Here is a 26,639-nt window from a genome sequence, read left to right on the forward strand (position 1 = left end):
TGTGTTTTTGTTTAAAAGCTTCACTATTAAAAATATTTTTTCATCTATTTTTAATGGCCTAAATTGTTCAGCTCCTTCACTGAGTGGGGAGTCAGGGGCCTAGAGAGGCCCTGGAAGTCACCTGAGGCTACACAGCCGTGAGCGGCAGGGTCTAGAGCTAGCCTGGGCCCAGGGTTGCCTGTGCTCCTTCCACAGGCCAGTGCCAGCTTGGTTTGGAGCTGCTGTGGTCTGGGGAGAGGAGGAGATGGGCCAAGGGCTCAGGGCTTATTATGACCCAGCATGAGGGCTCCTTCTTAGAAGCCCTCCTTCTGGAAGGCCCAAATGACTCTGAAGTGGGCTTGACAAGGGTTAAGCCTGAGACCAGGCCCCAGGCAGTGCCCTCACAGACCCTTCCCTGCTCTTCTCAGCAAAGTCTCCTCGCCCACACCCCCAGGAGCCACACCTGGCTCAATCATTCCTCCACCAAGTGAAGTCCACCTAACACAGTCTCCACTGAGCACTGGATATGGAGTCAGAATCTGGGCTTCATCCCAGCTGAACATCTTACTAGATGAGCCCTGCACTGAGCCTGTCACCTCTCTGGCTTTTCCTTAGCTGTAAAACAAACAAACAAACAACAGAGCAGAAACTCCACATGCAGGAAAAGGCATGGGGAGTACACAGCCCCTTGCAAGCACCTGCATTGCTCCTCAGAACAAATTCAAACCCAGCTCTGGAGTCAGGCTGCCTGGGATTGAATCCTTCCATGTGCTGGGTAAATTAATTTTTCTATGCCTTAGTTCCTCATTTGTAAAACAGGGATAATAGAACCTACCGCCATAGACTAGTTGTGAGGAAATTACGATAATATAGGTTGAGAGTTTAGGATGGTGCTTGATACATAGTAAGTGCTCAAAAAAAATTAGCTTTTATTGTTATTTCTCCTTGAGTCTTGATTGATCCCAAACTCCCCACTGAGTAAGTGGTATGCGCTTGGAAGATGTAGATGTTGTCTACTTGAGAGCCTAGCCTGGTACCAACAGCAGATGTGTAAGAGTCGGGTGGGGGAATTAATACACAATCCCGGAAGTATTAATACTTATAAAAGGGGTACATACAATTCATTGGAGCCCCTTGCCCCCACCCCCAAAGCACTGTCTTCCAGCAGTCAGGGACTAGTGAATGAATCTCTGAATGATACATATTCGTTCTGAATGATACATATTCGTCTGTTTGATGTTCAGCAATAATGAGCTTGTATACAGGGTGAGTCAACCAAGCCTGGTTCACGGTCTGTGCCTCATATATAGCCATACAATTCCAGAGGCACAGAATTAACGATCGTAGAAATTCAGTCATTCAACAAACATTAATTGGGTGGCCTGGCAACCTACTGATTCATGAGTTGGAAGTGGGTAAAATATTATTTAGAAGCTACACGTGCAGGCAGGTAACTTAATATTAGTGAACACATGTTCCGTAAGCACCTGTCCTCTGATCTTGAGCAAACTATACTTATATGACCTTATTATGAATTAACGAGGGCCGACAAAGAATCTGACTGCCAATGCAGGAGACCTGGGTTCGATCCCCGGGTCAGGAAGATCCCCTGGAGAAGGCGATGGCAACCCATTCTAGTATTCTTGCCTGGAGAATCCCATGGACAGAGGAGCCTGGCGGGCTACAGTCTATAGGGTCGCAAAGAGTCGGACACAACAGAAGTGACTTAGCACATAGCACAGCCAATCTTTCAGAAGACTTCAATTTACAGTTTTGAGCGAAAGTCCTTCAGCCTTCACAAACGAAGACTTGTGTTTCTGGGTTGGGCTAACTCCTTTGCTAGTTAAGAGGTTTCTGTGTCTTTAAAAGGAGGCGGTACCCTGTCAAATGGCCCCTAAAGTATAGGCTGAAGGTGCGTGAAGTCCCACCCACTTTCTGTGACGTCCTGTGGCCCAGCTTCTGATTGCCCGCTTCAGACGTCAATCGCGGGGCGTGTGTCTTGCTGGGACACAGTAGAGGTCTAACCTCTGGTTTGCGGAGCGGTCGGGTGTATTCGCCGCTCGTCCCCACGCCCTCGAGGCCCCCGCCGCCCGACCCAACGGCGGAGCCAGCCAGTGGCTCCCGCGGCGCCCTCCCGCACCGGATCGCTCCTCGCTGGGGCGGGACCTGGCCCGACGGCTCCGGTCACTATGGTCAGTGGTCTAAGGGGGAAGCGGGGAAGGAGGGGTGGGAAGGGGGCGCGGTAGGCGGGGTCGCCCCCCGGGCGCATGTGCACTCGCGGGACTGGGGATCCGGCGCGAGGCTCAGCCCCCAGTGTCAAATCCGCTGCGTTCGGGCCCCCCAGGAATACCGGGGGGTCCGGGTCCTTTCTTGGAAGGCTCCCGTGGACGGTCAGCGCCGGGAACCCAACCCAGCGCCCAGGATCCCCGCCCCCAGCGCGTTAGTCCCTGGTGTCCCGTGTGCCGCTCCGACGGCGGGGACAGGGAGGCTCCAGGGCTAAGGGTCGCCTCCTTTTCGTTAGTAGCCCCGCAGTTCGCAGCTCCCGGCCGCACCCACCCGAGGGCTCAGCCATTAGAGACCTCCCCACTCCCAAGCCCCACGAGTGGACCTGGGGTTGCCACGGGTGGCCCGACATCCTCTCCGTCCTGCTTGTCAACAGAAGGTCTTTGCAGTTAGGACCCACGTGGAGAGACTGTCTCAAGTTGTGAGGCACGTGAATTAGGGGCCAGAAACGGTCCCGGAGACCCTCTGAGCCAGGCCAAACTCAGGGCTTGGGCAGGCGGGGACCCTCAGGCCCAGACAGGGAGGGGCTGGGACTGATCATGGTGGACTTGGATTCCCAGTCCAGTGCTCTTTGTATTACTGTGTGTGTGTGTTAGTTGCTCAGTCGTGTCCGACTCCTTGCAACTCCATGGACTGCAGCACGCCAAGCTCCTCTGTTCGTGGAATTCTCCCGGCAAGAATACTGGAGTGGGTTGCCATTCCCTTCTCCAGGGGATCTTCCCTACCCAGAGATCGAATCTGGGTCTCCAGCATTGCAGGCAGATTCTTTACCATCTGAGCCACCAGGAATTTTTCGTTTGTATTACTACATCAGCCCATCTTGGGGGTGAGGGGAGACAGGGGCACAGGCAATCTGCAGAGGACTAGGTGTGATGAATGCCTAAAACTGATCAACTCTGACCCCCCTGCTCCAGGGAGCCTGGAACATATAAGGACTGGTGGCTTGGCTTGTGGTCACAGCCCTGAGGGGTGATCTCACCTCCACCCCCTGGAAACCCAAGAGGCATTGGTTGGTCGCTTCCCCTCCCCAGCACTATTTTGCACATCTGTATAATGGGCTGCTGTGAGGATCACATGAGGTGATGCGCATGGAGCGCTTGGTTCAGATAATTGGCTATGGCTTTCCCTCTGACAACAGAATCCTGGAAATGGGTGTGCAAAGGGGCCTGGTTCTTAGAGCCTCCTCCCTCCTAGGTTTAAGTAAGGAAATGGGTCACTGACTGCTGCGGGCTGCCGCTGGCTTGGGACACGGGTCAAAGCCTGGTCATGGTCTGACACGTTCTGAGTGTGGCGTGGGTGGCCGGGTCATCTAAGCCAGCCTGTCCTGGACAAACCAGCTGGGTGTGGCTGAGGGTTTCTGGAGCACCTGGAAACACCACTTCCTGTTTCCAGGCAGGGCCTAAGGGTTTACCTGGCTCTGCTGCTCCTGGAAGGGCACCGAGGTGTTTCTGCATTGCCCACAAGGGAGTGGCCAGGGCTGGGGTAAAAATGGGTTTAGCCACCCTGGAGCCAAGGCTGGCTTGCCTTCCAGTCACCACTGGGTAGCCGAGGGCATGGTAGGGCAGTGGGGCTGGGGCCTGATCTTCTGGCCTTCATGGTGCACAGTGAGGCCTCTGACTCCAGCCTCCCGTCTGCCCTGGACTCAGGAGAACAGAAGTTAGAGGGCAGGTAGAGTCAGAGCACCAGCCCGCGCCCTGTGACGGGCGGCGTAGTGTCTTGGAGAGGAATGAAGTGGTTAACTTGCCAAACAAGACATCTCTCTGGGAATCATGGGGAGAGGGTAGGGGCAGAGGCAGTGCATGGTGTGTTCTCGTCTGTTCATTCAGCATTTAATGAGCATCTACTGTTTGCCAGGCACCGTGCCGGGCCCACTGGTGATGTTTTTGAGTCTGTGTGGTATGGATGATGGTGAGTGTGTGTGTGGTGGGCAGAGGAGAATGCCTTTGGAACATATAGTGTTTTCTTTCTGTATCCATTTCAAAGTCACTGAGCTAGGGAAGGGTCCCAGGTAGAAGACATAGAAGCCCTTGGGAAGGCAGTGGCCTGGGTGAGGACAAGGCTTGGGGGCTGCCACGGATGGAGGTTGTAGGTAGTGAGGGGTCTCGTGCTCACTCAAAGGGCATTCAGTGAAGAGTGAGGGTCAGATGTGAACAGCAAACCCACAGGGCCCTTCTGTGCTTTGTTCTTTGGTTTTTCAAACAAGCCCCCAGTAGGGTCCCTAGTCCAGCCCCACGCTGGGCTGGGCATTGATGAGAACGACAAGGGCCTGCCCTCTTTTAGGAACTCACTGCCTGAGACAAGACAGAACTGGACACAAGCAATTCCTGAACTACCAGTCATGACCTAAGAAGCCTAAGGGCTTGGGGAGCACAGCAGGAACCCAAGCACTCTAAGGGAGAAGTGAGTGTCAAGGAAGGCCTCACAAAGGGGTCTTTTGAATGGGGTATTGAAGGATGTGTAGGAGTTTTCAGGAAGCATTTGGGGAATTGTGTATTCCAGTCAGGGTGGGACAGGCCTGGAAACATGGTTAAGAGTGGGATATTCTGGGAATGGTGAGTGGTCTGTATGGAGCAAGGAGAGATGAATCTAGAAAAACTGGGGGATTCAGAATGTGCTATAAAGGGCTTCACATGCTGCGCCATGGGGTTTGGGTTTTATTCTGCAAATGTGGTGGTGGAGGGGACCATAACGTATTTTTGACAAATAAGAGATGGTTGATTTGGATGGTCTCTCTGGCAGTGGAGTGGACAGAGGGCCAGAAGTGGCCAGGCTGGAGTCAGAGACCAGCTTTTCCATCTATTCCCTCATCCACTCATTCTGCATTTTGGGAGCATTACTATGTGGCAGGCACTGGGGAATCTGGTCATGACAGGCAAGCAAAGTCCCTACTCTCATGGAGTTGACATTCTTGTGGAGGGAGATAGACAGAAAGCAAGTCAACAAATGAACGTATATGTTAGAGAACCCGCTGAAGACATAAAGCAAGTTAAGGCAGTAGGGGTTGGGGGGAGGGGCAACTTTAGACAAAATGGTCAAGGAAGGTGATTAGACATGTAAAGAGGCAGAGAATCCGCCTGTGCACAGGAACAGCATGTGCAAAGGCCCTGCGGTAGAAATGGGTGCATTTTTTGGAGGAACATAAGGAGGGTCACTGGGGCTGGAGTTCAGGAGAGTGAGGGGAGCAAGGCCAGATGACGGTTGTCATCCAAAGGTTGAGTTTTTTCCCAAGTGAAGGAAGCCACTGGAGGGACCTGGGGAAGGTCTCGCCCTCAACTGGTTCGCTTTGTGGGAGCCCATGCTGGGTGCTGTGGGTGATGGTGGGAGCGGGAGTGGGAGCCAGGAGGTCCACTGGGCAGACGCTGGTGCCACCTCCCTGGGGGCAGATGGTGGCAGCTCTGGCCAGACACAGGAGCAGAGCTGAAGCAGGAAGAGAGGAGGGGAAGAGTCCTTCCGCATCTTTGGTGTGAGTTCTATCTGGATAGGGGGGCTTTCGAAGATCTGGTGACACCTGGAGGGGATGCAGGGGTGGAGGGAGAAGGCAATTAGGGGCACAGTAATTTGGGGATCGTGGTCAGACATCCTGGTGGCTGGTGGTGTTTGAGGCTGGATCTCTAGGGAGAGGTCAGGGCGGGAGATGAAGGTCTGAGGGTCGGTTAGGAGGGTGCTAAGAGTCCAGGTGTCAGATGAGAGAGGACCAGCATCTGAATCCGGGCTGTCTGCAAGGCCAGCCAATAACTGACCTGAGACAATTGGGCCTCAGGTGTAGGGTCTTCCCTGTTTGCTGCGCTGAACAGCAGAGATGAGGCATGCGAGTGGTAGGCTGAGTAATAGCACCCCGGAGACACCCACATCCTAATCCCCAAACCCATGAATAGGGTACCTCACATGGCAGCAAGGGCTTTGCAGGTATGGTGAATTAGGGTCCTGAAATGGGGAGAGCACCCTGGATTACCGGGGAGGTCCAATGATGCGATCACAAGGATCCTTATAAGGAAGAGGCAGGAAGCTCAGAGTGAGAAGGAGGTGTGACAGTGGGTGGAAGGGATCATAAGCCAAGAAATGCAGGAAGCTTCTAGAAACTGACAAAGGTAAGGAAGTGGGTTCTCCCCCGAGCCTCCAGAAATGTAAGATAATAAATCCTGTTGTTTTAAATCGTTGTATTTGTACTAATTGGTTACAGCAGCAGTAAGAAGCCACTTCAGAGCCCTAGGACTAGCACTCCCCTAAATCTTTGGCCTCCAAATGTTTTTGATTGCTCATCAGTAAAAGTGTTCGATTATTCCATATGTTGGTACATCGTACATTATACCCTAAAGTAGACATTTAAAGCAGCATTCCCTGGAATATTACTCAGCCATAAAAAAGAATGAAATTGGGTCATTTGCAGTGATGTGAATAGAACTAGAGTCTGTCATACAGAGTGAAGTAAGTCAGAAAGAGGAAAACAAATGTTGTGTATTAATGCATATATATGGAATCTAGAAAAATGGTACTTATGAACTATTTGCAGGGCAGGAATAGAAACACAGACATAGAGAACGAACATGTGGACATGGGGTGGGGTGGGGGGGCCCTGGGAGGGTGGAGCAAATTGGGAGAATAGAAATGACATATATACGCTACCATATGTAAAACAGATAGCTAGTGGGAAGCTGCTGTTTAGCGCAGGGAGCTCCGCTCGGTGCTCTGTGATGACCTGCAGGGGGTAGGGGGGTGGGGTGGGGTGTAGGAGGGAGGGGTGATATGTATACATGTGGCTGATTCACTTTGTTGTTCAGCAGAAACTAACACAACATTGTAAAGCAACCAAACTCCAATAAAAATCAGATAAAAAGGCATTTCCTTCCAGCCCCTGCAAACAGCCCGCTATGGAGACCCCAGCGGTAGGCAGGCAAGGCCAGGTTTGGAGCCACGGGGGAGCCTCTAGAAATGATAGGGACCTTCTGAGAGGGGCGGCGGACTGCATTCTGGGTCCTGCCCCACTGGTGGTGAGGCTGCAGGCTCTGGCCCCTGCTGTGGAGGAGTTGGTAGCTTGAAGTCAGACCACGCACTGAGTTGTGGCTTCTGGGAGGCTGGGCCTGGTTAACAAGGCTGACTCACGACCCGGGGTCAGCCCTGCCAGCAGAGCAGCCTCAGAGGAAGGTCAGGCAGGCCAAGGGCTGGCCTTGCCCACCAGGCCTCAGGGTGGACCCAAGAGAGGCCCACCAGGACCTCAGAGCCTGGGCCGGGGGTGCCCACAGAGGCACCGCGGGGTATGTCATGGGTTGGGCGAGGGGGCGGAGATTGTAGGTAGAGGCGTGAGCCTGAGGCTTGGCTATTAAGAGCCATCAGGAAGTGACGACAGAGCACAGCTGAGGGCCAGGTGGGCTCTCTTCGTGGAGGGGGAGAGACCCAGAAAGGCACCAGGTCTGTGGAATACCTTTAATGCTGGGGGGCCAGGGTCCAGTTTCTTCCGGGATCGCTTCACTGTGTGACTTGGGGCCAACAGCTTGACCTCTCTGGGCTTCGGTTTCTATGTGTAGAACAGAGCTACCGTGAGGCTTAAGTGAGATTATCCCCAGCACCTGGCATACAGTGACCTCCCAGCAAAGGTGACGCATCAACCAGAGGGTACTCCGTGCCTGCTGGGGACCAGCAGCTGTTCCAGGAGCACGGCGACAGAAGTGACAAGGACCGCGTCCGCGTGGAGCTTCGTGTCGCCTCTCCTGAAAGCTCACCGGGGCTGGCTTCCAACCCCGAGCGGTGCCTGCTCCAGGAGGGGCCCATGGAGAACTCACCGGAGGGGCAGGGGGTGGGCGTGGGTCACACGTGTTGTGGGTCAGAGCCTTAAGGTCTGTGGGCCCGAGCTGCCAGAGCCCAGTCCTTTCAGCCTGGCCCCTCCCTGCCCCGCAGCTCCTTGTCACCCCATTATCTCCTGGGGGGGTCCCTGGGGGCACTCTCACAGTGCTGGGCGCATGGGGTTCCCATGGGCCGGGAGGGGGCAGACAGCAGCTGTGGGGCACGAGTTCCGACATCGCGCTGGCAGTGCGCCCTCCCTTGGGCCCTGGCGGGTCACATCTTTACCGGAAGCCTTCGGGACTTCAAATGCCGCCTCTGTGGGGCAGGATCCGTGGATGAGGGTAGAGGTGGAGGGCTGGGGTCAACCTGGTTTTTCGTTGGTCTCAGGCTGGTTGAGGAACTCTTGGGGCTATGTGGACAGGTTGTAGATGTGTAGAGGCTTTGGCGAGAAAACGGAGGGAAGTAGGGGGGAACTTGCCTTCCCTCCATTTGGAGGTGGGCGGTGTCTGGACGTGGGGTGGGGATCAAGGGCAGGGTCAGCAGGACCCCAGTAGGTGGTGACGTGCTGGTTCTATAGTCTCCGAAGGTAGGAGGTGAGAGGACCCCCACAAGGACTCAGATCTGGTCTGAACACCAAGCCCCCATTGTAGTGCATCTGGTTAGTTCCCGGGGTCTCTGGGGAGGAGTCAGTGATTAGAGAAACATCCTTCTCCACTTTGAAATACATTCTTCCACTCGGCAGCTCAAAACTGTTTCAGAGTAGAGGTGCTATCTGCCTGACCTAATTCATTAGCACCTGTTTGCAAATCAGCAGCTAAAGGCTAAAATCTTTTTAAGTGACCTGATGAGGTCTGACGCAACATTGTCAGGCGAGGCCAGTCCCCGTCCCATAACACCCTGGAAATTTTCGGCCATGATTTAAAAACCCACCAATTACAGTCAGCCAAGGTCAAATGCAGAGTATTGTACCTGGTTAATGGGCCAGTGAGCTGAGGCTGTTCTTCCAGCCATGTGACCAGGGCCATGCTTATGGGAAGTGGGGCGGAGGCCACCTGGGCTGACTTGAGTCACTCTGGACGTGCCAGGCGGGGACTCCCAAAGTGCCAAAGTAGAAACTCACTCACCCCTCCCAGTGGCCCTGTAAACACACCCGGGACCACGAGGGGGCGCTGGAGCCAACTCAAGGCTCCACTGCTGGGCAGGGCAACCAACCTGAGAGCCATTTGTCAAACAGGATGGATCTTAAGTAGTATTGAGTGAAGAGAAAATGCCACGATACCTATAGAATAATTTGTTGCACATTTAAAACGCATGCTTACATAAAACAACTTGGTATTTTTAAAAGACATATTGAAAGACATAGGGAATACCTACAAAGGGTGGGGGGGTGGCAGGATGGGAACAGGGAATAAAACGCCTGGGGCTGACGGTGGGTCTCTTGAACCCCAAGTGTGAGCCCCTCCCCACCCCCAAACTGCTGTTTAATGTTTTCCTTTTAAATTGACTGTTTTAAATAGCCTAAGTAAATTTGCTATTTACTTTGCAAAAATGATACGACTGTGGCGAGTGGAAAGCCTAGGTAGGCTTCCCTGGTGTGAGGCCTGTGGGTCCCCTTCCTGACCCACCTTTCACGTTCTCATTTTGACTGGCAGTTTTCTACCATCTGCAATATTGGGTTGGCCAAAAAGTTCGTTCAGGTGTTTCCATACGATGTTATAAAAACTCAAATGAAGTTTTTGGCCAACCCAGTTCTTGTCGCTCTGTATTTAGGATTCATTCTTTATACTGCTTTCCACTCTGCCAGTGACATTGTCTCAAACTGCTCATCAAATAGAACTGAGTTTGTGCCTCTTCCCTCACCATATGTTGGGTATTATTGGGGGGGGGGCAGTCCAAGTGCGAGCAGTGTTCAATACAGCTGTGCTCCTTTGTCATCATCCATCATTTAAAAAGACCCAAGCCATCATTTTAAGTCAGCTGTGTGTAAAAAACAAGACTTTTTTTTTTACTGAGGTAGGTGGGTAAATAATGGGACTTATTCTTTGGCAGTGCCAAAGACTGTCCAAGCCACTGTACAAGCTGTGCTCATTTCACACGCTAGTAAGGTTATGCTCAAAATCCTTAAGCTAGGCTTCATTGGCACAGGAACTGAGAGCTTCCAGATGTACAAGCTGGGTTTAGAAAAGGCAGAGGAACCAGAGGTCAAATTGTCAACATACACTGGACCATGGAGAAAGCAAGGGAATTCCAGAAAAAAAATCTACTTCTGTTTCATGACTATACATATATTACCCTTTTTAAAAAAAAAAAAAAATGTCCTTCCCTTTTAGGCTACCACAGAGCATTGAGCAGAGTTCCCTGAGCCATACAGTAGGTTCTCATCAAGGCTACTTGTTTCAACTACACACACAAGTGGCTTTCACATTATATTTTAACATTATATTCCTGATGAAATCAGAGCCTTTCCCGGGGCTGGGGGTGAGGGTTGGAGACAGGGGTGCAGCTCCCACTGCCCTGAACCCTCATGTGAGCAGGAAAAACATGAGGCAGAGACAAGCCTGTGGGAGATTAGCTGTTAGATGTGTCCTACCCTTCCCCTGGCCCTGGGTCTTCCTGTTGCCATTAGATGACTTCTCCACCCTCTGCTGCTGCTGCTAAGTCGCTTCAGTCGTGGCCGACTCTGTGCGACCCCATAGACAGAAGCCCACCAGGCGCCCCGGTCCCTGGGATTCTCCAGGCAATAACACTGGAGTGGGTTGCCATTTCCTTCTCCAAGGCATGAAAGTGAAAAGTGAAAGTGAAGTCGCTCAGTCGTGTCCGACTCTTAGCGACCCCATGGACTGCAGCCTACCAGGCTCTGCGGTACATGGGATTTTCCAGGCAAGAATACTGGAGTGGGGTGCCATTGCCTTCTCCGTCTCCACCCTCTGCTGCTGCTGCTGCTGCTGCTGCTAAGTCGCTTCAGTCGTGTCCGACTCTGTGTGACGCCATAGACGGCCTCGCACCAAGCCCCCACGTCTAGAGGCCCTGATTTCTCTCTCTGGGTGGAAACTGGCCTCCACTCAGAGCTGGGCTGCGATATAAACTTTCACCAGTAGGTGGTGCTAGACGGTCTAACCTCTGTGTTTCCAGCTCTAACACCACTGAGCGACTGAACAACAAACACAGAGCTTAGTGCAGACTGGTTGGGTATAGTTGGATGAATAGAAGAAGGAATGAATGAGTGAGACAGGAAGGTCAGGAGAAGACAAAGGGAGTATGGAGCCTCCTTACAGTATGGAGGCTCATAGACTTCAGTTACTATATTCTTTTTTCTTCCAGTGTTATTGACATCCAGCACTGCGTTGAGTTTAAGGTATACAGCGCAGAGATTTGATTCACGTACATCATGCAGTGACTGCATGTTTAGTGAGCATCCCTCATCTTTGTAAAGACACAAAGTTTAAAAAATAGAAAAGATTTTATCCTCTGATGAGAACGCTTAGGACTTCCTCTCTTGTGTTAGCCGCTCAGTCCATGTCTGACTTCTTGTGACCCCATGGACTGTAGGCTCCTCTGTCCGTGGAATTCTCCCGGCAAAAGTGCTGGAGTGGGGTGCCATTATACTCTCTTAAAAATGTTAATATACTACTGTTGATTATATTTATCATGTTGCACATTACGTCCCCGGTACTTATTTATCTTACAACTGGAAGTTTGTAACTGGAACCTTTTGACCACCTTCCTCCAGTTCCCTGTGACCCCACCCCTGCCTCGGGTAACCACACATCTGATCTCTGTCTCTCTGAGTTTGTTTTTGACCTACAGCTCTATGTTAGCTCCTGTTACCCCACATGGTGATTCACTAGTTCTCTATGCTTCAAGATGATCACCATGGTAAGTTTAGTTATTGTCACTAAAGATACTACATAATTATTGAGTATACTCCACTCACTGTATACCTCATACCGTGGCTCATCTCTTCTGTTTTGTACCTCTTAATCGCACTCACCTGTTTCTCTCCTCCCCCCAACCCCCTCCCCTCTGGCAAACACCTGTTCGTTCTCTGCATCTGTGACCCTGTTTTTGTTTTGTTATGTTTGTTCATTTCTTTAGATTCCACGTTGCAAGTGATATCATGTAATATTGCCTTTCACTATTTTAACTTCCTCAGTGTGATGGTCTCTAGCTCCACCCATGTTGGTGCAAAGAGAAATATTTCATTCTTTTTTGTGACTGAATAATTTTCCATTGCATATTATACACCACATCTTTATCCATTCATCTATTGTGGGCACTTAGATTGCTTCCACATCTTGGCTATTGTACACAGTGCTTCAGTGAACATAGGGATGCCTGTATCTTTCCTAATAAGTGCTCTTGTTTTCTTTGGATACATACCCTGAAATGGAATAACATATGATAGTTCTGTTTGAATTTGTTTGAGGAATCTCCACACTGTTTTCCTTAATGACTATCAGATCAGATCAGATCAGATCAGTCACTCAGTTGTTTCCGACTCTTTGCGACTCCATGAATCGCAGAGTGCCAGGCCTCCCTGTCCATCACCAACTCCCAGACTTCACTGAGACTCACATCTATCGAGTCAGTGATGCCATCCAGCCATCTCATCCTCTGTTGTCCCCTTCTCCTCCTGCCTCCAATCCCTCCCAGCATCAGAGTCTTTTCCAATGAGTCAACTCTTCAAATGAGGTGGCCAAAGTATTGGAGTTTCAGCTTTAGCATCATTCCTTCCAAAGAAATCCCAGGGCTGATCTCCTTCAGAATGGACTGGTTGGACCTCCTTGCAGTCCAAGGGACTCTCAAGAGTCTTCTCCAACACCACAGTTCAAAAGCATCAATTCTTCAGCACTCAGCCTTCTTCACAGTCCAACTCTCACATCCATACATGACCACTGGAAAAACCATAGCCTTGACTAGATGAACCTTTGTTGGCAAAGTAATGTCTCTGCTTTTGAATATGCTATCTAGGTTGGTCATAACTTTCCTTCCAAGGAGTAAGCATCTTTTAATTTCATGGCTGCAGTCACCATCTGTAGTGATTTTGGAGCCCAGAAAAATAAAGTCTGACGCTGTTTCCACTGTTTCCCCATCTATTTCCCATGAAGTGGTGGGACGGGATGCCATGATCTTGGTTTTCTGAATGTTGAGCTTTAAGCCAACTTTTTCACTCTCCACTTTCACTTTCATCAAGAGGCTTTTGAGTTCCTCTTCACTTTCTGCCATAAGGGTGGTGTCATCTGCATATCTGAGGTTATTGATATTTCTCCCGGCAATCTTGATTCCAGTTTGTGTTTCTTCCAGTCCAGCGTTTCTCATGATGTACTCTGCATATAAGTTAAATAAACAGGGTGACAATATACAGCCTTGACGAACTCCTTTTCCTATTTGGAACCAGTCTGTTGTTCCATGTCCAGTTCTAACTGTTGCTTCCTGACCTGCATACAAATTTCTCAAGAGGCAGATCAAGTGGTCTGGTATTCCCATCTCTCAGAATTTTCCACAGTTTATTGTGATCCACACAGTCAAAGGCTTTGGCATAGTCAATAAAGCAGAAATAGATGTTTTTCTGGAACTCTCTTGCTTTTTCTATGATCCAGCAGATGTTGGCAATTTGATCTCTGGTTCCTCTGCCTTTTCTAAAACCAGCTTGAACATCAGGAAGTTCACGGTTCACATATTGCTGAAGCCTGGCTTGGAGAATTTTGAGCATTACTTTACTAGTGTGTGAGATGAGTGCAATTGTGCGGTAGTTTGAGCATTCTTTGGCATCGCCTTTCTTTGGGATTGGAATGAAAACTGACCTTTTCCAGTCCTGTGGCCACTGCTGAGTTTTCCAAATTTGCTGGCATATTGAGTGCAGCACTTTCACAGCATCATCTTTCAGGATTTGAAATAGCTTAACTGGAATTCCATCACCTCCACTAGCTTTGTTCGTAGTGATGCTTTCTAAGGCCCACTTGACTTCACATTCCAGGATGTCTGTGACTATACCAGTTTACAATTCCATCAGCAGTGCACCCAGGGTTCCCTTTTCCTCACATTCTCACCAACCTTGTTAGAAAGTGAAAGTTGCTCAGTTGTGTCCAACTTTTGCGACCCCGTGGACTGTACGGTCCGTGGAATTCTCCAGGCCAGGATACTGGAGTGGGTAGCCATTCCCTTCTTCAAGGGATCTTCTCAACCCAGGGATCTAACCCAGGTCTCCTGCATTGCAGGAAGATTCTATACCAGCTGAGCCACAAGGGAAGCCCCACCAACCTTGTCATTTGTTGTCTTTTTGATAACAGCCATTCTAACAGAGGTGAGGTGATACCTCATTGTGGTTTTGATTCCCTAATGGTTATCGGTGTTGAAAATCTTCTCATGGACCTGTTGGCCATCCATGTCTTCTTTTGAAAAATATCTGTGAGATCCTCTGCCCATTTTTTAATTGGGTTGTTTGTATCTTTGATGTTGAGTTGTATGAATTCTTTATATATTTTGGATATTAACTCCTTATTCAGATATATCATTTCCAAATATCTTCTCCTTTTCAGTAAGTGGCCTTTTCCTTTTGTTGAAAGTTTCTTTGCTGTGCAAGAGCTTTTTTTTCTAAACAGGAATATTCATAGTAACTTTATTCATAATAGCCCCAAAGTGGAAACAACCCCAAAATCCATCAACTGACAAATGGAACAAAATATGGTATACTCATACCATAGAATATTATCTGACAACAAAAAGGAAAAAAGTACTGATACGTGCTACAACATGGATGCATCTTAAATACATTATGTTAACTGAAAGAAATCAGTCATAGAAGACCAATCATATGATTCCATTTGTATGAAATGTTCAGAAGAGGCAAGTTTACACAGACAGGAAATAGATTCCTGGATGAAAAGCTTTTTGTTTTAATGTAGTTCCATTTGTTTGTTTCTGTTTGAGTTTTCCCTGCCTGAGGAGACAGATCCCCCAAAAATACGACCAAGACCAACGTCAAACAGCATACTGCCTATGGTTTCCTCTAGAAGTTTAATGGTTTCGGGTGTTACATTTAAGTCTTTAAACCATGCTGCATTTATTTTTGTGCACTGACGTATTACAGTCTATAAAATGAGTCAGTTCAGAAATTACAAGATGAGGGACTTCCCCGGTGGTCCCGGGGCTAAGACTCTGCACTGCCAATGCCAGCGTTCCAGGTTCGATCCCTGGTCAGGAAACTAGACCCCACGTACCACAACTAAGAGTTCGCATGTTGCAACTGAGACCCAGCACAGCCAACTAAATAAATATTTCCAAACAATTTAAAACAAAAGGACTTACAAGATGATACGCCTCTCACGATGGGGCTGACCCTGACTCCTGCCGGGGAGCCTGGCTTCTGGGCTGCCAGTCACATACTCGCAGGTGCTTCTGTCCAGGGAAGGCAACATTCACTGCGTCCTGCAACCAGCAGGTCGTGGGCTTTCTATTGATGAAAGTCCTGTGGTTGCTTTTGAAATGGTCACAGCTTTGCTCCTTTTTCTGTCTTTCAGAGTGAAACATCTTTCAACCTAATATCAGAAAAATGTGACATTCTATCAATTCTTCGGGATCATCCTGAAAACAGGATCTACCAGAGGAAAATCCAGGTAATGCAGAGGGTCAGGAGGAGGGGAGCCTAGATGAAATGGGCTGGAGTTGGGAGCAGAGACAAAGGTACCACTTTGAAGGTAAAAAGGCTTTGCGTTTGGACCAGGTTCCTGGACAAATTAGAGGGCTCCCAGAATAATGCAATGTTGGACGTATTTACCTTAGTGAGAAATCCTTTAGTTGCAAAAAAAAAAAAAAAAACAAACCAGCAGTTTTTGACCTCATTACAGCATTGCAAGGTCAGAACTTTTATTACCCACATTTCACAGCTGAGGGAACCAAGTTACAGAAATTAAATGGCTGACCCATGATTCTACCACGCACGCGTAGAGGAGCTGGCATTTGGGCCAGGCAGCCTGAGCTCATAAAAGTAGTATTTGTAACCACTCTGTGAGCAGCTCTGTGGTGAGAAGGCCCACTCTGGCTGGACTCTGACAAAGGGGAGATGGCTGAAGGATGCAGGAACGGTCACAGGACTAGGAGGAATCTGGGTGTGCCCCTACTGCCCTCTGGTCACCTGCGCTTGGGCAGGACTGTCTCCTGTGGCCGCCGGGAGCCCTTCCTGGGGCAGGAGTGAGAGCTGGGCTGCATATCTCAGCCTTTGGGAGATGAGCTGGCTTTCTAGGGAGTACACCCCTCCCTACAGCCTGCCTCTGGGGAGCCGTCAGCACCACCCTGGTGGGAGCAGGGACTCCCTGACCCCTTGGAAACCACACTGGGCCATCGGAATCCTGACTTGTAGGCAGGCCCAGGAGGCAGCCGGGGCGGAAGCTGACAGCTCAGAGCAGAACTGGAGGGGGTGCCGTGGGGATGCCACACCTCTTTTGGAGGACTGGCCAGACTGCTTGGCGATGTCCGGGGAGGCCTTTCCTACTGCCTGTGCAGCCCCTGGCCCACCTCACAGCCACATGCACCCTCGCTGCCCCCACCAGGCACACCACTTCCCTCGGTGCCATTCCTCCAGGAAGTCTTCCTGGACTGCTGAAGTCTGGTGTAGATGCCACTGCTCCGCCCCCCTGTGCATCCCCTGTCTTCCTGTGACAGTCGTCTAGCTGTCCATCGTCCCCCTAGCCTGTAGGCTCTTCAGAGCGGGGCACGGCTCCCCGTTCACAGTGCCTCGGGCAGGTCGCACTCCACGTATTTTTATTTTTGTGGGATGAGAGTTGGGACACCGTGGAGGGCCTCCAGTCTGAGAGCAGATGTTGCCTGGGGGAGGCGGGACCCCACCCCTGACAGGACTTTGACGGGGGTGCCGTTGGTACGGACGCCCACATTTCCTCTGTCCCCCGCAGGAACTCAGCAAAAGGTTCACCGCCATCCGCAAGACCAAGGGGGATGGGAACTGCTTCTACCGGGCCTTGGGCTACTCCTACCTGGAGTCTCTGCTGGGCAAGAGCAGGGAGATCCTCAAGTGAGTGCTGTGTGAGGGATGCTGGGCAGGCTATGTTTCTGCTGCGTCGATCAGCCCTGAACTTCCCTGAGGGTTTGACCTCAGTGCACCCTGCTTAGCCCAGGGAGTGAGTGGCGGCGTTCACGTTGAGGGGATGCCCAGCGGCCTCGTGGTGGAAATGAGAGCAGCCAAGGGGCCGGCTGGGGATGGGACAAATGACCTAGTGGGCACTTTCAACTCTCTGATCTGAGTGTGCCTGGGTGAAGTGAGTTTTGCCTTGGGTGTGTTCCTGAAGCCTCATTCCAAGGAGAAAACAAAGAAGCATTGCCCGTTGTTCTGGCTCACTTCAGCTGGCCTTGGATGTGAGTGTGTGTAACCCAGGCGTCTACCTGGTCAGCCTGGATCTGGAGTTGATGCCGCCCTAGGCCCCTCTGTCCTGCAGCTGGGACATGATCCTCCCTTTGACCCCTGGGGTTCAGCTTAGTTCGGGGCTTCTCAGACGTCAGCATTTGTGCAGACCCCCTGGGATCTTCTTCAGATGCAGATTCCAGTTCTGTGGGGCTGGGGCCGGGGACTCTGCATTTCTCACAGGTTCCCGGAGAAGCTGCCGCTGCTGCTGGGTAACAAGGAGTAGTAGCAAGATGCTGAGACCCGCTTCCTTAACCTTGGAAGTCTCACAGCCCTTAGAGGATTGATGAAGATCCCAGGCTTCCTCATCAGATGCCCTCCTGCACACACACCAGGGAAGAGTGCAGAGTGGCCACGGGTCACAGAGCACATGGGGTTGATTCATGCATCCTGGTGCCAGAACTCCTCTGCTGAGTGGGTTTCTACTCTACCCTCCTTCTGGGGCACCCTTGCTCCCTGCAGCCATCACCCAAGTGGGTGCCACATGCCGACTGTGTCGTGGGCCCTGGGGATGCAGCAGCAAACAGGAGAGACAAAGCGCTCTGCCTGTCGAGCTAGCATCCTAACTGGGAACGAGGGACAGTAGATACGGACAGAACTTGCTGTGTCAGATGGTGGGAAGCGTTGTGGGGAAAAAAATCAGGCAGGAAAGGCAGCCAGGTTGTCCAGGGCTAGGGGCTACAGTTTTAAGTAGGGGTTGGAGACATAGCGGGGGCCGGTGGGGTAGGGCCTCATGGGGCTCGTGGACCTCGGATGTTGGCCTGAATGAGATAGAGCCACAGAGGGTTTGGCAGAGCAAAAGGCCTGACGTGCAGGCTGCTGTGTGCAGGAAAAACCAGGCTTACGCACAAATGATGGCGTCTGAGAGCAGCAAGGGGTGTGATCTTGGAGAGCCCAGAGGAGAGGTCGTAGAGGTGGCCTGATCGAGTGGAGGTGACACCACAGGATCCACTCATGGCTGGAGTGGGGTGTGTAGCGGAGAGTTGAGGCTGAGTGCTGGGCGTTTGCCCTGAGTTATCAGGACTGAGAAGCCCTTGCCACACAGGGAGGCTGGGGGAGATCAGGAGCTCCAGGTTGCCAAGTCTGAAATGCCTGGGAGCCATCCAGGTGGGGTCCAGTGGGAAGTACCAGGCTGGTGTCATCCCATTTTACAGATGAGTAAACTGAGCCTTGGATAGGTTACATGACTGGCGCAAGAGGGGACCTGCGCTGCAAGTCTGGACACCGTCCTCCTTCCCCTCCCTCACCTCATCCGGGCGGGAGTCCTGCCCTGACTGTTGGCCCCCACTAGACTGGGCCCTTGTGTCTCTGTGACCCCAGGGCTGGCACTGTGAGGCCCGCAGGCACTGGTGAGGAATGAGCGTGGGGATGCGATGGGCACGTAGCCGGGGATGGGAGGGTGTGCAGGCAAGAGAGCTGGGAGCCGAGCTGTGCATGTTGGCCTCACGGGAACAGTGGCCAGAGAGGCCTTCACAGCCTGCCATGGAGACCTGTCCCCATCACCCACCCTGCACAGAAGGGGAGCATTATAAAGCCAGAGAGCGACTTAGCAGCGGGGCTGCAGCCCCCCGCTCCACACTCCTTCCCACACTTGCCCTGGCCAAAATGGGCTTAGAGACACCGGCCCAGCCAGGGGCAGGCTGCCTTTCAGCAAAAGTAAAAGTGCCTCACCTTCCAGATTATGAGATGATTTGGCTTCAGACCAGCCTCTTCTCCCCTCGCGCTCCCACCGGGCACCTACACCTCCCAGGCCTTTCTCCTTGTGCCTTGAGTCCCTCATGAAAACCCCTGCTGCGTCCTCACTGGAGCCTGGGCTCCCCTCCCAGGGGCCGGACTGCAGTTAGGCCCGAGCCAGCTGGTCCCCCTGAGCCTCTCCACTCGGCCCTTCTGTGTGGAAGGTGTTCCCTCCTGTGGACCAGTCCCTTGGACTGTGTCTCGTCTCTGCTGCTGAACTCTGTCTCCTGGGGCAGCTCCTCGCTGTCCCTGGGGGTGAGGACAGGTCTCAGAAGGGGCTGTGCCTGTTGGCGGTCTGCAGCGGGAGCAGTGACAAGAGGTGGGGTCTCTGGACCAGATCTTGCGGTAGGTCAGTGCTGGCAAAGGTTTAATGGCCATTTGGCTGGGAGACCTGACCTGTGGTGTGAGTTGATTTCTGTGGTCTAAATCCTCTTGTCATGATTTTTTTTTTCAAGCTACCATCATGGGTTCACTGAACAGGGAGTTGGGAAGATGTATGCAACATACCCTATAGTCCAGATTGTATTTCCACCGTCCACACACAACAGACAAAGATAACCTCACGAGCACAGATGATACTCTTGTTTTTTTTAAAAAAACAATGTTTTTTACATTCAGCCCATCTCTGAGAAGAGCAGGCCTGGCCGAGGGGACAGTGGATGTCAAGGGGTGAAGATGCGAAGGGAGAGTGGCTGTAGGGCATGAGGGAGGCTGTGGACTAGACTGGAGATGTGGCTGGTGAGCTCAGCAGGGGCCCTTCCGGGACCCCGGTGCTGAGAAGCTGTGACCTGAGGGAGAAGGCTGCGGCAGGTCACTCTTACAGTCCCTGTGGAGTGGGGACCAGGAGGGAGGGGAGGCTGGGTGTTGCCAGGCCAGAGATGGTATTGATGCCCCAGGAACCATGGGACAGTCAAGAGACCTTTGGAAGATAGAATCAGTATATTTTGGAATGGGTGGTACCTCAATTTCCTCATCTGTGAAATGGGTCTACAACCCACCTCCAGTGCCTCTCAGGTGTGTGGTGGCAGAGTGGGGAGTGAGAGGACAGCTGATGGTCACAGCAGTGCCCCCTGCCTTTCCCTGAAAGCACTGGCTTTCTCCTTCAGATTCAAAGAGCGTGTACTGCAGACCCCCAACGACCTCCTGGTGGCTGGCTTCGAGGAGCACACGTTCCGAAACTTCTTCAACGCTGTGAGTTAACCCTGGGCATGACAGCTGAGGGGCTCAGCTTTTCTCAGGGCTGGCAGAGCAGACAGAAGACTGAGGGTTGCCTCCAGCTTGTGGGGACATGAGGGGCCAGGGAGCCCAAGGCCCTGCCCTTCCTCTGGGAGGAGGCACCTCCTTTGGAACGGTAGCTGTCAGGCTGGAAACTTCCCCCAGCCTCCCCACCTCACCCCCCTGACCCCACTAGTGAGGGTGGTGCGGGGCTGGAGGACTCTCACTTCTGAATCTGTATGTAAGAATCACAGTCACGGCAGTGAGGAGGGAGACTTGGGGCCAAGGGACTCACTACAGAGTGTCTCTAACCCTGTCACTTAGCTTTGGTGAGATCTCTGATGGATTGATTCTGGTGCCTCAACTTGAGGATTTCAGAGTGGAAATTTCATGGAGCCAGGCTCGTGGAGGGAGGGGCAGAGCCTGCCTGGCCCCCAGCTGAGGGCCCGGGGGTACAGTTTTACAGCGTGGTAGAGCTGGTGGAGAAGGATGGCTCCGTGTCCAGCCTGCTGAAGGTATTCAACGACCAGAGCTTCTCGGACCGAATCGTGCAGTTCCTGCGCCTGCTGACCTCTGCCTTCATCAGGAACCGTGCAGATTTCTTCCGACATTTCATCGACGAGGAGATGGACATCAAAGACTTCTGCGCTCATGTAGGTCCTCGGGGTCCTGGCTTGGGATGTGGCCTCCAACCCTGGGCTCTGCTCTCATCCCTCTCTCCTTAGGAGACCTTAACACCGACATTCCCTAACCAGGGGCTGGGGTGTCACGTCTACATGGCAATTCAGAGCATTAGATTAGATTAGAAAACTGAACAGGTTGTCCTTGAGCTGCCTGAGCTGTGTGGCTTTGGGCAAGTCGCTTTCCCTCTCTGAGCCTCAGATTGTCTCATGAAAGGGCCTTTGGACTGGACTGTTTACAAAATGACAGAGTAGCAACCCCATAGTCATCTTTGCTCCAGGACATGTTTTATGATGTGTGGTGTTTACCTGAAAGGACTGCCAACCATTTAAACGTTGTGCAGTTTTTATATGGATGTCTGGATTTCTCTGGAAAAATCAGAAGATCCAGCTCCCCAGGCTTTATTCTTGCCTGGCAACAATCAGCAGGAGCTAAGTGGCAGCTGCCTGAGTTACTGGGACTCACTAGCCAGCTTGTCACCATCTCTGCCTGTCTCCACTGACTTGCTCACTTGCTCGCCCAGCCCTCTTTAAGCACCTAAGCTTGAAATCCCTTTATGATAGAGTCCCCTTCTGCTCTGAGGTTCCTTATACATTAGAAAGCCCAAGCTGAAAAACTCCTGCTCTCCTCTCCAGATTCTTCAAAGTGGTGTGTTCTTCTGACATACAACGAGGGGACCAGAATCAAAAAGATCTAGATTCAAACCTTTTAATTCTGGTGATTTCTATCTGTTCCTTCCTCACTGAGCCTGCGTTTCCTTCTCTAGAAAATGCGTGTGTCGACATCTGACTCAAGGCCTGTTGTGGAGACCATTGCACAGTTGCAGAGGTTTTGAGCTCTGCAACTGGGCAAAAAGCCAGGGTGGGACCTCTCACCTGTCCTCTGCTGGGCATGCATCCTCAACTGGGTTGTTTTCTCCTTGTGGCTTTTGCAGGAAGTGGAGCCCATGGCTATGGAGTGTGACCACATCCAGATCACGGCCCTGTCCCAGGCCCTGAACATCGCCCTGCAGGTGGAGTACGTGGACGAGATGGACACGGCCCTGAACCACCACGTGTTCCCCGAGGCTGCCACCCCCTCCGTGTACCTGCTCTATAAAACATCCCACTACAACATCCTTTATGCAGCCGATAAACATTGATTAATTTTAGGCCATGCAGTGGAGCCTGTCACCTAACGGGACTGCATTCTGAATGGACATTATGGCTTTTCAGTTTTTTAAGCGATTTAGACTATAGTTAGAGAACGTTGCTGCCTTTGGGGCAAAGGCACTGGGAATAAGGCCTACTCACTATGGACTGTTGGTAACTTGGTGATAATATTTTTAATATTTATTTTCATGGAGGATCTAATGTTTTATAACTCTGGGCAAGGATGCCAGACTGGCTCTACCCCCAGTTCTGAGACATTGCATAGGTCACTACCCATCTCTGGGTCCAAATCTCCATCTGGAGGAGGTTCCTGCCAGTGCTGACATTCTGTTGTTGGGTAAAAAAATGTCCTTTGGTTTATTTTCCCTGGAGGCAGTGCCTCTCTGCAGTGGAGGAAAAGCTCAAGCTCAAGGTCTTACCAGTTCTATAAAAAATCAAGTCCAGTCAGCTGCTGGAGTGCACGTGGGATGCTGAACTGAGGCCAACTTGGAGATCTCCAGTGTACTTCCAAACATTCACGATGGAGTGCTTTCTCACCCCGAACTTGAGGAACAAGACTTTAATACCAAAGTCTAGAAAGGGGCCTGTGGCCATCAGCATGAAGCCCAAGTTGTCGGGCCCCTTACCTCCCTCAGGGCCAGGACTGCCTGCCTTCTGGAGGGCAGCCCTGCAGGGTTCTGCCACCAGCCCCACCTGGACAGACACTGAGAAAGACGAGGGTCCTGGAGGACCAAGAAGCTGTCTCGTCATCCCTAACACACCTTGGAAGTAGGATCTAGCGATGCAGCCAGGTGGAGGCACTGACCAGCACATGCAACCAGACTCCAGCCGAGCAGAGCAGACAAGCCTTTTGAGGCTGTCTTTGGCTTCTTTCTCCCTTCCCTCTTATGGGCTGGCTAGAGGTTAGGTGGGAAAGACGGAGATGAGCAGGTGTTAGTGTGGGAGACCACCACTGTGGGAGCTGCCGGGGAGCCAAGAGCCCTGGCTCCTGCCAGCCTCCTCATTCATCCATCTGGACTTGGCCCTTAATAACCTGCTCACCTTGCTGCCTCAGGATCTCAAGGAGCCCTGGCTGGGCCACGGCCACTGCCAGCAAGCTGTCTTCCCCTCTGGGAAGAAAGGGAGAATGCAGGGGTGTGGAATTGCCTTCCTTAATCGAAGGCCTTCAAAGGTTCCAATCTGCAGGGATTTATTCGAATCTACTGGTGCTTCAGTGTCAGACTGCAGTGTCTGCTGACAGCCAAGACTGTGCCAGGGCTGGGTAACAGACTGCTCCCAGTCCCTGTATACAAAGGGCACTCTTGCGTCCATTTTCTGCCTTTGGGAAGACCAGTGTCAGGGTGCTCTTAATCGCAGGCAGGGGCCCAGGTTCCCGTACTGCCCTGGGCTGGAATGTGGACCCACGGGCTCAAGCTAAGTGATTGTCCCTTCTTCACAGGAATGTAAATCTGACCCTGATCTCTGAATTGGTGCAGGGGTTCCCCCTCCCTGCCTCTCCCACCTTGGCCTGGGGAGGAGTACACTGTGACAAGTACACTGTCAGAGTGGGCTAACACGTTACATGGTTTGTGAATGTCATGATCCCTGTTTCCAAACTGAAGGACCCTGAGCTCAATCTCGGCTGCTCTGAGCCATCGTGAGAGGTGTCCTGGGTCTCGGGCCGGGCTGTCAGGCACAGTATAATCAGCAGTGGCTGCTCCCTAACTGCATTTCTAGTTTGTGCAGCATTCACAAAAGTGAAGCTTTCTCTTCAGCAGAAGGCTGGAGAAATTCCCTTCGGGGTGTGTCTGTGCCTTTCCAGGCCTGCCAGTGCTCTTGTGGGTGGCGGGGGGTGGGGGGGGACCCTCTTCCCAGGAGAGATGCTATCAGTTTAGAATCGGAGCACCCGAGAGAGGCAGGCTGTTGTCATGACCTTGCCCTCTGCTCTCCCATTTTTCACAAAACCACTGGCCTAACCCAAAGCAACGCTCTCTTCCCTTCACATCTGCCCTCAGATCTTGCTTCTGAAGGGAAAGCGCTGTGGAGGAAAGGAGTGGCAGAATTCAGAGGAACTCTAAGGAACACAAAATTAAGAAATCCACTCATCCACGTACATTACCCTGCTTGGCTACAGCAGCCAGTCATGCCGGAGATCCCACTTCCTGGGTAATGCACCCATCCCATGATGCCTTCTCTTTGCAGACCAAAAGCTGGAAGGAAAGTTGTTTTGAGAGTTTGTCTTTACAACTGCACATGTGTTAGCTTCCTTCCGAAGGGAACTTTATAAATCAGTGTGACTATTTAGCAACAGAGTTGTCCTCGCTTTTGGTTCCTACTTTAAGCACAAAGTGGCTCTGGAGCCAGATTGCCTGGGTTCGAAATCTCGACTTTGTCACTAACTAGTTATATGACCTTAGCCAAGTCACTTCACTCCCCGAGTTCCAATTCCCACACTGGTGAAATGGAGACAATTACCAACATATCACAGAATTATTGGTTCAAGTGAAACAAGATTATGTGTGAAAATAATCACGTGACCTGACGTGTAGTGGGTGCCCTACAATTGGGATGCTTCCCCCGCAGACCCTTCCCAATGGGACATGGCAGAACACCCCAAGACGGGGAAAAGCCACCTTGGCGGTGGCTCTGCAGTTTCCCAGGCAGAGGGAAGTCATCAAAGGACCACACACACTGCCATGCTGAGCGGAGGCAGGGGCACGGGCTGTGGCTCCATGAGTGGGTCCCCAGGGGCCCCTGGTTCTGTGGGAGGTAGGCCAGGCCCTACAGCTTCCTCGGCAATTGATTAAAAACATTTTTCTAGTATTAAAATGGTTTCCATAACAACTTTTGGTCCTGGCTTCTTAATAGTCGGTACCTGGCCCGCACCAAACAGCAACACTGCCGTCCCATAGGGCTTGTCTGTGTGAGTGGATCAGCAGGGGCCGTAGTGTCTTCGTTGAGTGAAAGGTCCAGCCACTCAGGAAGTTCTGTCCTTGGGCTGGGCTGTAAGTGCCAAAGGAACCACAGGCCTCGCCAGAGCTTTACCTCATCGGGTCAGAGAGCAAAACTGCCTTGGAGGCTGGCCCTATCTTTTAAAACCCAGCTCTTTACCATGTTATCCCACCACAAAACAATCTGCTGTTAGGGGGCAAGGACAGGATGTCAAAGGACATCAGTGGGTCTGTTTGGCCTGTGACGACTGTCCTCAGGCCTCTCAAGGCTCAGGAGCTGCTGAGGGACCTTGAGTCTGCTTGTACCTCCACTGCTCTCATCTGGAAAATGGGAGAGCCCCTGCCGTCCTGACAGCTGTCACTCAGAAGCTGACTTCACAGTCTCCTCCACGTCACTGGTGATGCTGGGAAGACATCCTTTAAAACAGGGGGTTTCTGGTGGCTCAATGGTGAAGAATCTGCCTGCCAATGCAGGAGACATGGGTCCTATCCCTGGTCCAGGAAAATCAGTGCCCCACATGCCATGGGGCAACTAAGCCCATGCCCCACAACCAGCCTGTGCTCTAGAGCCCAGGAACCACAACTACTAAAGCCCCTCAGCCTAGAGCCCAGGCTCCTCCACGAAAAAACAGGAGAAGCCACCAAGATGAGAAGCCTGTACACTGCAACTAGAGAGGAGCCCTGCTCACTGCAAACTAGAGAAAGCCTGCGCACAGCAACAAAACCCAGCACAGCCAGAACAAACAAAACACTTAAAAAAAAGGCATACCAAAAAAAAATAAAAACCAAAGCAGTTTTCTAAATTTGCCTTTGACCTACAAGGAAATGCCCAGGGTTCTAATCCTAGCTCTGAGCAAGTCTTAACCACTGAGCATGAGCTTTCTCAACTACAACAAAGGGTGTAAGACTTATGTCCCAGGGCCTTGACAGAAACTAAACGATAATTAAAGCAGATAGAAAGCACCGAAGCGACACCAGTGATACCTGAATCTGAGTTCAGGCCAACACCCTGTTGCAGTTACCTACAGGGGCTACAGGGATACAGCTGCCAACTACGAGGCCACGGGAACACCTTTTGAAGCACAGACTTAGCTGTGCAGAAATGTCTGCTTCTCCCATGCCTGTGGCTACTCACCCAGACTGACTGGCGAACCTGCGGTGGTGCCGGGAGGTCACATGTCCCCTCAGCTCCTATTTACACCAGGCCCAGATCTTAGCACAAGGGCTGCCAGGGGAAATAAAGCAGCTTCTGTTCTCAGGGAGCCCAGCAAGATACCAGATCGCAGTGCAGCCAGTGCTGTGGGTGTCTACAGGAGGAACACCTCACCTCCTGGGGTTCAGGGGCCAGCATTGCTCAGGGGTGGGAAAAGGCAAACAGGCCAAGGGAAATGCTGGGACAAAGGTTCGGGGAAAGGAATGGGGGCATGAGAGCGTGGGCAGCAACCATTCTGTCATACAGAGGAGGGAAGCTGA

At 51.7% G+C, this 26,639-nt stretch overlaps 1 protein-coding gene across 6 annotated transcripts; it reads left to right on the forward strand.

The window, feature by feature from the left end:
• The first annotated feature begins 1,959 nt into the window (after positions 1-1,959).
• On the forward strand, positions 1,960-25,059 carry OTUB2 (OTU deubiquitinase, ubiquitin aldehyde binding 2). 6 transcript variants are annotated; one of them, XM_061395175.1, is made up of 8 exons: positions 11,150-11,276; positions 11,362-11,395; positions 15,561-15,656; positions 16,950-17,068; positions 19,808-19,858; positions 20,296-20,380; positions 20,863-21,057; positions 22,020-25,059. In XM_061395175.1, the coding sequence occupies exons 1-8, from the start codon at positions 11,260-11,262 to the stop codon at positions 22,224-22,226; spliced, it is 804 nt and encodes a 267-aa protein (XP_061251159.1). In that variant the 5' UTR covers positions 11,150-11,259; the 3' UTR covers positions 22,227-25,059. The 6 variants fall into 6 exon arrangements, with proteins under 6 accessions (XP_061251162.1, XP_061251164.1, XP_061251163.1 ...); XM_061395177.1 differs by lacking the exon at positions 11,150-11,276 and adding an exon at positions 11,771-11,916 and having other exon boundaries at positions 11,347-11,395; XM_061395178.1 differs by lacking the exons at positions 11,150-11,276; positions 11,362-11,395 and adding an exon at positions 1,960-2,171.
• Positions 25,060-26,639: the final 1,580 nt, after the last annotated feature.

This window comes from Bos javanicus, chromosome 21 (genome assembly GCF_032452875.1).
Source record: "Bos javanicus breed banteng chromosome 21, ARS-OSU_banteng_1.0, whole genome shotgun sequence".
NCBI lineage: Eukaryota > Metazoa > Chordata > Mammalia > Artiodactyla > Bovidae > Bos > Bos javanicus.

Excerpts from the sequence above, each read along its gene's own strand:
- OTUB2 (XM_061395175.1), top strand. Across the intron at positions 17,069-19,807 it reads AAGAGCAGGGAGATCCTCAA|CCCATCTCTGAGAAGAGCAG; the intron begins GTGAGTGCTGTG and ends TTTTACATTCAG. Across the intron at positions 19,859-20,295 it reads GGGACAGTGGATGTCAAGGG|ATTCAAAGAGCGTGTACTGC; the intron begins GTGAAGATGCGA and ends TTTCTCCTTCAG.